This window comes from Sinohyriopsis cumingii, chromosome 10 (genome assembly GCF_028554795.1).
Source record: "Sinohyriopsis cumingii isolate HCF-2022 chromosome 10, ASM2855479v2, whole genome shotgun sequence".
NCBI lineage: Eukaryota > Metazoa > Mollusca > Bivalvia > Unionida > Unionidae > Sinohyriopsis > Sinohyriopsis cumingii.
Genome location: NC_142970.1, coordinates 20,251,477 through 20,261,955, shown reverse-complemented (window position 1 = coordinate 20,261,955; position 10,479 = coordinate 20,251,477). Strand labels below are relative to the sequence as shown.

Sequence of the window (10,479 nt, the reverse complement as noted above, 5' to 3'; positions counted from 1 at the left end):
TATAGTACTTTAATAGAACACGGCACATGCATGTGACTCTGCATAGTGTACATAACTAGAAACACTTCGTTCATATATGTAACTCTGTAGAGTCAACAGTACACAAGAACACTCAATACGTGCCTTTTGCTCTGTACAGTATAAAAACCTCGAAAACTGTTGAAATGTATGTGGCGTTGTAGAGTGTATGTAACTAGAACACTGTGCATGGCTTTAGCTCTGAAAAGTGTATATACTATGAACAGTGTGCATGCCTGTGGCTCAGTGGAGTGCATAGGAAGAGAACACTACATGATTGTGACCATGTAGATTATAAAGAACTGTTGTTCATAAGACTGTGGTTCATAAGAGTGTCTGGAGCTAGAACACTATATATTACTATCATAATCCTAATACAATGGAACAATATAATGTAAGAAAAACTGAAAAAATGAGAACTTTATTTAAAAACTTGTGATTGATAATGGTAAATGTCGGCGAGAACTAAAATTCAACGTAAACGTCAAATGAAAAGAGACTCATGACGTAATATTAAAAAGAACACATGTACCTCATAAAAAGAGTTATAAAGAGTATGTATGTGGTGTGCGAGAGCCGCGTTATAATGGGTTTCAATCTGTTTAAATAGTGACTTGTGTATATGAACACGCATTCAATAGATTTCGCTTTCAAACTGTAATTTGAAAACAAAAAGAGAATGAAAAGAAAATTAAACTAACCTCTAGGATTGTTAAATTAGTTGTACAACGATGACACATCATTTACTTTTGGGTGTGTCGATGTGATCCTTCAATTGACTCAGATAAAATCATTTCATTTTACTAATAATAGTCATCCTGTTTAACACCTATATATGCAAATCAAAAATTATCATTCGCTGACAAAATGCTCATAGACACCTACATAATACTCAAATCAAAATGTATCATTCGCTGACGAAATGCTCTTAGACACCTACATAATACGCAAATCAAAACGTATCCGGTGCTGACAAAATGCACTTAAATACCCACATAATATGCAAATCAAAATGTATCATTCGCTGACAAAACGCTCTTAGACACCTACATAATATCCAAATCAAAACGTATCCGGTGCTGACACAATTCACTTAAATACCTACATAAAATGCAGATCAAAACGTATCATTCGCTGACAAAATGCTCTCACAGTTTCAACTGGCTTTAAGATTTTAGTTAGTCTTAAAGTTTTAGTTGGGGTTACAGTTTTACCTGTCTTTAAGATTTTAATTGGTCTTACAGTTTTAATTGGCGTTACAGTTTTAATTGGCTTTAAAATTTTAATTGGTCTTACAGATTTAATTGGCGGTACAGTTTTAATTGGCTTTAATATTTTAATTGGTCTTAGAGTTTAAATTGGTGTTACACCTTTAGCTGGCTTTAATATTTTAATTGGTCTTACAGTTTTAATTGGCGTTACAGTTTTAACTCGCTTTAAGATTTGAATTGGTCTTACAGTTTTAATTGGCTTTAAGATTTTAATTGGTCTTAGTTTTAAGTGGCGTTACAGTTTTAACTGGATTTAAGATTTTAATTGGCCTTACAGTTTTAATTGGCGTTACAGTTTTAATTGGCTTTAAGACTTTTATTGGTCTTACAGTTTTAATTGGCTTTAAGATTTTAACTGGTCTTACAGTTTTAATTAGCGTTACAGTTTTAATTGGCGTTACAGTTTTAATTGGCTTTAAGATTTGAATTGGTCTTACACTTTTAATTGGCGCTAAAGTTTTAATTGGCTTTAAGATTTTTATTGGTCTTACAGTTTTAATTGGCGTTACAGTTTTAATTGGCTTTAAGATTTTTATTGGTCTTACAGTTTTAGTTTGCGTTACAGTTTTAATTGACTTTAAGATTTGAATTGGTCTTACAATTTTAATTGGCGTTACAGTTTTAATTGACTTGAAGATTTTTATTCATTTTACAGTTTTAACTGGCGTTACAGTTTTAATTGGTCTTACAGTTTTAATTGGCGTTACAGTTTTAATTGGCTTTAAGATTTTTATTGGTCTTACAGTTTTAGCTTGCGTTACAGTTTTAATTGGCTTTAAGATTTTAATTGGTCTTACAGTTTTAATTGGCGTTACAGTTTTAATTGGCTTAAGATTTTAATTGGTCTTATAGTTTTAGCTTGCGTTACAGTTCTAATTGGCTTTAAAATTTTAATTGGTCTTACAGTTTTAATTGGTCTTACAGTTTTAACAGGCTTTACGATTTGAATTGGTCTTAGTTTTAATTGTCGTTACAGTTTTTATTGGCTTTAAGACTTATTGGTCTTACAGTTTTAATTGGCGTTACAGTTTTAACTGGCTTTAAGATCTGAATTGGTCTTACAGTTTTAATTGGCGTTACAGTTTTAATTGGCTTTAAGATTAAATTGGTGTTCCAGTTTTAATTAGCGTTACAGTTTTAATTGGCTTTAAGATTTTTATTGGTCTTACAGTTTTAGTTTGCGTTACAGTTTTAATTGACTTTAAGATTTGAATTGGTCTTACAGTTTTAATTGGCGCTACAGTTTTAATTGGCTTTAAGATTTTTATTGGTCTTACAGTTTTAATTGGCGTTACAGTTTTAATTGGCTTTAAGATTTTTATTGGTCTTACAGTTTTAATTGGCGTTACAGTTTTAATTGGCTTCAAGATTTTTATTGGTCTTACAGTTTTAATTGGCGTTACAGTTTTAATTGGCGTTACAGTTCTAATTGGCTTTAATATTTTTATTGGTTTTACAAAATGAACTATTGAAAGATTACCGTCGTTGAATTCGACTTATACAACGTTATCCACTCCAAGAAATATGCCCTATGTGCAGATCAACGTCGTTGAATTAGATTTACATTTTTGTCTCCACTCCATGAAAAGTTAGTACTCTATGTGTGCATGTTAAAGGAGATTGAACACTAATAAAATGATCAATATAATCAAGGTAATACACAAATTATATGCAAACTATCGAAGACAACTATTCCAGACTCGAACATATGTCACTATTCCTGAAACTGAAGTGCGAAAACAAGCTATCAACGCATTGTTGCATTAGTGCTTGATACCGAGTCCAATGAAATTAGACCAAAATAAGACCGCATTGTATGTATTTGGGTTTGATACCGAGTTCAAGGAAATTAGACCAAAAACATATATAAACAAATTTAGGGTGATTAGGTGGTATACAGTCTAACTTTGCATCATACACTATTTTAAGACAAACGTATATACAGATTATAGATCATTCCAAAATTAGGATGGTCAGGTGGTATACAGTTTATCCTTGCATCATACACTATTTTAAGACAAACGTATATACAGATCATAGACCATTCCAAAATTAGGGTGGTCAGGTGGTATACAGTTTATCCTTGCATCATACACTATTTTAAGACAAACGTATATACAGATCATAGACCATTCCAAAATTAGGATGGTCAGGTGGTATACAGTCTATCCTTGCATCATACACTATTTTAAGACAAACGTATATACATAGTACAGACCTATATTAGGGACCAATTCAATGTAACCGTGTCATTTGCCGGATATATTTTATATTTACATTTTGCCTACAATACGACTTCATTTTTGACATAAATCTTAGATTCATCCAAATTATTTTAATAGTATGCCATTATATCTGTGTAGGACTATTTCTAGTTTAGTCCATGCATATATTTGCGTAGGACTATATAGTTTAGTCAATACACATATTTGCGTAGGACTATGTAGTTTAGTCTACACACATATCTGCGTATATTTTAGTATATGCAGATATTTGTGTATAACTGTGTGAAGTTTAGTAGTCTATATGTACTTAATGTGTAATAGTGTATAGTTCAGTTGATGCACATATTCATATATTCGTGTAGGATTATGTAGTTTAGTATATACACATATTCGTGTAGGACTATCCGATTTTGTCCATACACATTTTCGTATAGATCTATGTGGTTTTGTCCATACACATATTCGCGTAGGACACACAGCTGTATAGGACTCCGTGTAGTGTAGTATATGCATTCCCGAAAAATAATCCGGCGTAAAGAAGTTTCCTTGTGTCGCTTTTGACGAAGTCATAATTCTAGCTTACCCATGTGTATCATGAACACGCGTAATATCAATGGATTTGTGCTTTGTCCCGTTCTTATCTATTTGTATTCCCCAGACAAAGCGAATACAATCACTTCATGTACTCTAGGCACGCCTAGACCTCTCGTTGGAAACATTTGTAGTTTGTGACGATTGGGCGCTGACATTCCGGCCACGTGAGTCTGAATTGCTCGTGCTGGTCTTGTCCCTCTTCTTCCTGCAGCATAGTCGTGCCCAGCTTTGTCGGACCTAGCAAAACAAAAAAACACAGTATGATGTTGTTGATGGTGACGGTGATGGTGATGATGATGAGATCCTTTCGTCATCACTATCGGTGCTAAGTCAAATAAATTGATCCTTAAATGTTCTTTGCTCTAAATTAATGTCTAATAACCGTTATTACTACTTATGTATTTCTTGTTTAAAATGATAACTGATCATTCAAAGCAAAACTATTCACACACACACACACACACACACACACATATATATATATATATATATATATATATATATATATATATATATATATATATATATATATATATATATATATATATGTTAACTAGAACAACTTACATTAGATAACTTCTTTTACAGTATAAATATTTGTAATGAAATACACTTATTTATGTGATGACGTATGCGTTAAGCGTGAGCTAAAATGAATTTTTATTTTAACAAGCCAAAGTGCTAATAATACAAGCGGGCAACATCAATTGCATCTGTAACAAATACTTTAACGTAACATAACGTTTAACACGTGTCATCATGGCACGTGACCTACACTTATATTACTATTATCGTTGTGTTGTTATATCAAGTCAAGCTGTTGGTTGTTATATATTTTATATCTTATTTAACGTCCGGCTAATCATGCACCCCAAGACTCAATGTTCCCAACCTAATTCTAATGACCTTGTATACAAATGTCAAGGTTACGGTCTAAATGAAAAATCACCTTGCCACCAGCTCAGGAGATGTACTGAGATGTTGACTTACCTGCTTTTCTCTCCTGCCGATTCTTGGAGGACCATCTCACATGTATTGAGATGTTGACTTAACCTGCTTTTCTCTCATGGCAGTTCTTAGAGGACCAACTCATATGTATTGAGATACTGACTTTCCTGCTTTTCTCTCCTGCCGATTCTTAGAGGACCATTTCAGATGTATTGAGATGTTGACTTACCTGCTTTTCTCTCATGGCAGTTCTTAGAGGACCAACTCATATGTATTGATATGTTGACTTACCTGCTTTTCTCTCATGGCAGTTCTTAGAGGACCAGCTCAGATGTATTGAGATGTTGACTTACCTGCTTTCCTCTCATGACAATTCTTGGATGACTAGCTCAAAAGATGTATTGAGATGTCGACTTACCTGCTTTTCTCTCGCAGTAAACAGAAGGAATACGAAAAAGCCTTGGAAGGCGTTCAGAAACGCAAACACGTACATAAAGGCTACTCTGGCTTCTTCTACAGCCAAGAAACCAAACACCCAGGTTAATCCTGTAAAAAAGAACACACACACGCACACTATATATATATATATATATATATATATATATATATATATATATATATATACACACACATCCACGTTTCATTGTATGCATCATACGGTAAGTGCAAATTCCAACTTTTTTCTTATTAAGATTTTGGACAAATTGTATGGTTCACGTTTTGTAGTATCGATGAGTAATGCTGAACATGAACTACCTTCATAACATGGAAATGCTCAGTAGAGACCGGTCACGGTGGTTCTTGGCGGAAGGTGCTAACAGCGATTGTGAGTGATGGTACTGATGGTAGTTGAAGCTACCAAGACAACCAATTTGAAATTGAGCAAGAAATTAGTGTCGAAATGTGGGAAAATTAAAAATTGTACATAATATTTTGAAATCGGAAACTGACTGTACTATCAGTCTGGGATGTTTGTGGTCTTAATTTTCTTTCTTCCCATTTGATATATGATTCCAACCACCTGCAGAAGAAAAGCATCAGTACAAAAGACTTCTCACAAAAGATTGCATTGGACCACCCTATTTTGAATGCTTTCTGTTTATTTAAGTCAATGAATTTAGTGCAGAATAGTGCAAGATGCTTTTTGAACATTTCTTAAGACTTAAAGAATGGAATAGGCAATCAAAGACGAATCACACATACACAGTTTGTAATAATTCAGTATAGTAACAGAAATAGGGGTAAGTTCAAATACTGACCAACACAAACTGCAAGCTTTGAAAGAGAGAGAGAGAGAGAGACGGGGGGGGGGAATAAGAGATAGAGAGTCTGGGTGATATTTTGAATTTAACTTCAAATTGCATCAAGCATTTATCTCTAACACACCTAGTAGAACTAAAACGGCTAATCCAGCTTGAAAATTCATCACGGCTATTTTATGTTCGGACTGGTTCACCTGCATTCCTTTTGGTCGTCGACACAAGTTGATGATCACGAGGACAAAGACGATGAAGTTGGCGAAGAGAATGAGTCCTATCGGCAGAATGAATGCCCAGTATAGTGGATACAGCTGCATCCAACAACTGTAGATGTAAAAACATTAAAAATAATGCAAACAAATAAAACATTTTCATTTTGCTTTGCTTTCGCTTTGTGCGTTTGAAACATTTGGAAAGACATTGTGGAATTCTGGGATTATCAAAGTTTACATGATCCTGATCCTGCTGAAAGACTTAGTTAACGCGTGGTATAACATATTTCAACTGATTTCTGATTCTGGAAAGACTGTTATTTAACGTTTGGTTTAAAATATTCCAACTGATTTCTGATGCTAGAATAACTGTTATTTAACACTTGGTTTAAAATATTTCAACTGATTTCTGATGCTAGAAACACTGTTTTTTAACGCGTGGTTTAAAATATATCAACTGATTTCTGATTCTGGAAAGACTGTTATTTAACGCTTGGTATAAAATATTTCATATGATTTCTGATATTGGAAAGACTGTTATTTATCGCATGGTATAAAATATTTCAACTGATTTTTTTATTCTGCAAAGACTGTTATTTAATGCATAGTATAAAATATTTGAACTGATTTCTGATTCTCTAAATACTGTTATTTAACGCATGGTATAACATTTTTCAACTGATTTCTGATACTGGAAACTTATTTAATGCATGGTTTAAAATATATCAACTGATCTCTGATGCTAGAAAGACTGCTTGTTAACGCATGGTTTAAAATATATCAACTGACTTCTGATTTTGAAAAGACTGTGATTTAACGCTTGGTATAAGATATTTCAATTGATTTCTGATACTTGAAAGACTGTTATTTATGGCATGGATTAAAATGTTTCAACTGATTTCTGATTCTGGATAGGCTGTTATTTAATGCATGGTTTAAAATATTTCAACTGATTTCTGATTCTCTAAAGACTGTTTTTAACGCATGGTTTAAAATATGTCAACTGATTTCTGATTCTGGAAAGACTGTTAATTAACGCCTGGTATAAAATATTTCAATTGATTTCTGATACTGGAAAGACTTCTATTTATCGCATGGTATAACACATTTCAACTGATTTCTGGTTCTGGAAAGACTTATTTAACGCATGGTTTAAAATATTTCAACTGATTTCTGATTCTCTAAAGACTTATTTAGCGCATGGTATAAAATATTTCAACTGATTTCTCATGCTGGAAAGACTGTTATTTAACGCATGGTATAAAATATTTCAATTGATTTCTGATTTTGGAAAGAATGTTATTTAACACATGGTATAAAATATTTCAATTAATCTCCGATTCTGGAAAGAATGTTATTTAACGCATGGTATAAAATATTTCAATTGATTTCTGATACTGGAAAGACTGTTATTTATCGCATGGTATAAAATATTTCAACTGATTTCTGATACTGGAAAGACTTCTATTTATCGCATGGTATAAAATATTTAAACTGATTTTTTATTCTGGAAAGACTTATTTAACGCATGGTTTAAAATATTTCAACTGATTTCTCATTCTGGAAAGACTTATTTACCACATGGTTTAAAATATTTCAATGACTTCTTATTCTGGAAAGACTTATTTAACGCGTGGTATAAAATATTTCAACTGATTTCTCATGCTGGAAAGACCGTTATTTAACGCATGGTATAAAATATTTCAATTGATTTCTGATACTGGAAAGACTGTTATTTATCGCATGGTATACAATATTTCAACTGATTTTTTATTCTGGAAAACTGTTCTTTAACGCATAGTATAAAATATTTGAACTGATTTTTTATTCTGGAAAGACTGTTATTTAACGCATGGTATAACATATTCAACTGATTTATGATTGTCTAAAGACTGCTATTTAACGCATGGTATAACATATTTCAACTGATTTCTGATACTGGAAACTGTTATTTAACACATGGATTAAAATATTTCAACTGATTTATGATTCTGGATAGGCTGTTATTTAATGCATGGTTTAAAATATTTCAACTGATTTCTGATTCTCTAAAGACTGTTTTTAACGCATGGTTTAAAATATGTCAACTGATTTCTGATTCTGGAAAGACTGTTAATTAACGCCTGGTATAAAATATTTCAATTGATTTCTGATACTGGAAAGACTTCTATTTATCGCATGGTATAACATATTTCAACTGATTTCTGGTTCTGGAAAGACTTATTTAACGCATGGTTTAAAATATTTCAACTGATTTCTGATTCTCTAAAGACTTATTTAGCGCATGGTATAAAATATTTCAACTGATTTCTCATGCTGGAAAGACTGTTATTTAACGCATGGTATAAAATATTTCAATTGATTTCTGATTTTGGAAAGAATGTTATTTAACACATGGTATAAAATATTTCAATTAATCTCCGATTCTGGAAAGACTGTTATTTAACGCATGGTATAAAATATTTCAATTGATTTCTGATACTAGAAAGACTGTTATTTATCGCATGGTATAAAATATTTCAACTGATTTCTGATACTGGAAAGACTGTTATTTATCGCATGGTATAAAATATTTAAACTGATTTTTGATTCTGGAAAGACTTATTTATCGCATGGTTTAAAATACTTCAACTGATTTCTCATTCTGGAAAGATTTATTTACCACATGGTTTAAAATATTTCAAATGACTTCTTATTCTGGAAAGACTTATTTAACGCGTGGTATAAAATATTTCAATTGATTTCTGATTTTGGAAAGACTGTTCTTTAACACATGGTATAAAATATTTCAATTGATTTCTGATACTGGAAAGACTGTTATTTATCGCATGGTATACAATATATCAACTGATTTTTTATTCTGGAAAAACTGTTCTTTAACGCATAGTATAAAATATTTGAACAGATTTTTTATTCTGGAAAGACTGTTATCTAACGCATGGTATAACATATTTCAACTGATTTATGATTGTCTAAAGACTGCTATTTAACGCATGGTATAACATATTTCAACTGATTTCTGATACTGAAAACTGTTATTTAACACATGGTTTAAAACATTTCAACTGATTTCTGATTCTGGATAGGCTGTTAATTAAGGTATGGTTTAAAATATTTCAACTGATTTCTGATTCTCTAAAGACTGTTTTTTAACGCATGGTTTAAAATAGGTCAACTGATTTCTGATTCTGGAAAGACTGTTAATTAACGCTTGGTATAAAATATTTCAATTGATTTCTGATACTGGAAAGACTTTTATTTATCGCATGGTATAAAATATTTCAACTGATTTCTCATTCTGGAAAGACTTATTTACCGCATGGTTTAAAATATTTCAAATGATTTCTGATACCAGAAACTGTATTTTAATACATGGTTTAAAATATTTCAACTGATTTCTCATTCTGGAAAGACTTATTAAATGCATGGTATAACATATTTCAAATGATTTCTAGTTCAGGAAAGACTGTTATTTAACACATGGTATAAAATATTTCAACTGATTTCTCATTCTGGAAATATTGTTATTTAACGCATGGTATAACATATTTCAACTGATTTATGATTCTGGAAAGACTTTTATTTAAAGCATAGTATACAATATTTGAACTGATTTCTGATTCTGGAAAGACTGTTATATAACGCATGGTTTTAAATATTTTAATTGATTTTTATTTCTGGAAAGACTATTATTTTACGCATGGTTTAAAATATTTCAACTGATTTCTCATTCTGGAAAGACTTATTTACCGCATGGTTTAAAATATTTTAAATGATTTCTCATTCTGGAAATAATTTTATTTAACGCATGGTTTAAAATATTTCAACTGATTTATGCTACTTGAAACGGTTATTTAATACATGGTTTAAAATATTTCAACTGATTTCTCATTCTGGAAAGACGTATTTACTGCCTGGTTTAAAATATTTCAAATGATTTCTGATTTTGGAA

At 31.6% G+C, this 10,479-nt stretch overlaps 1 protein-coding gene across 1 annotated transcript in view; it reads right to left on the bottom strand.

Annotated features, from left to right (window-relative positions):
- Nucleotides 1–351: 351 nt before the first annotated feature.
- Nucleotides 352–10,479, bottom strand: part of LOC149789686 (adhesion G protein-coupled receptor G2-like) — a 46,476-nt gene continuing 36,348 nt past the window's right edge. Inside the window, exons 6-8 of the mRNA XM_089973349.1 lie at nucleotides 6,443–6,639; nucleotides 5,475–5,602; nucleotides 352–4,345 (exon numbers count right to left, since the gene is read on the bottom strand). Of these exons, the coding sequence (XP_089829475.1) occupies nucleotides 4,202–4,345; nucleotides 5,475–5,602; nucleotides 6,443–6,639 (469 nt within the window). The 3' untranslated portion in view covers nucleotides 352–4,201. The remainder of the gene's footprint in view (nucleotides 4,346–5,474; nucleotides 5,603–6,442; nucleotides 6,640–10,479) is intronic.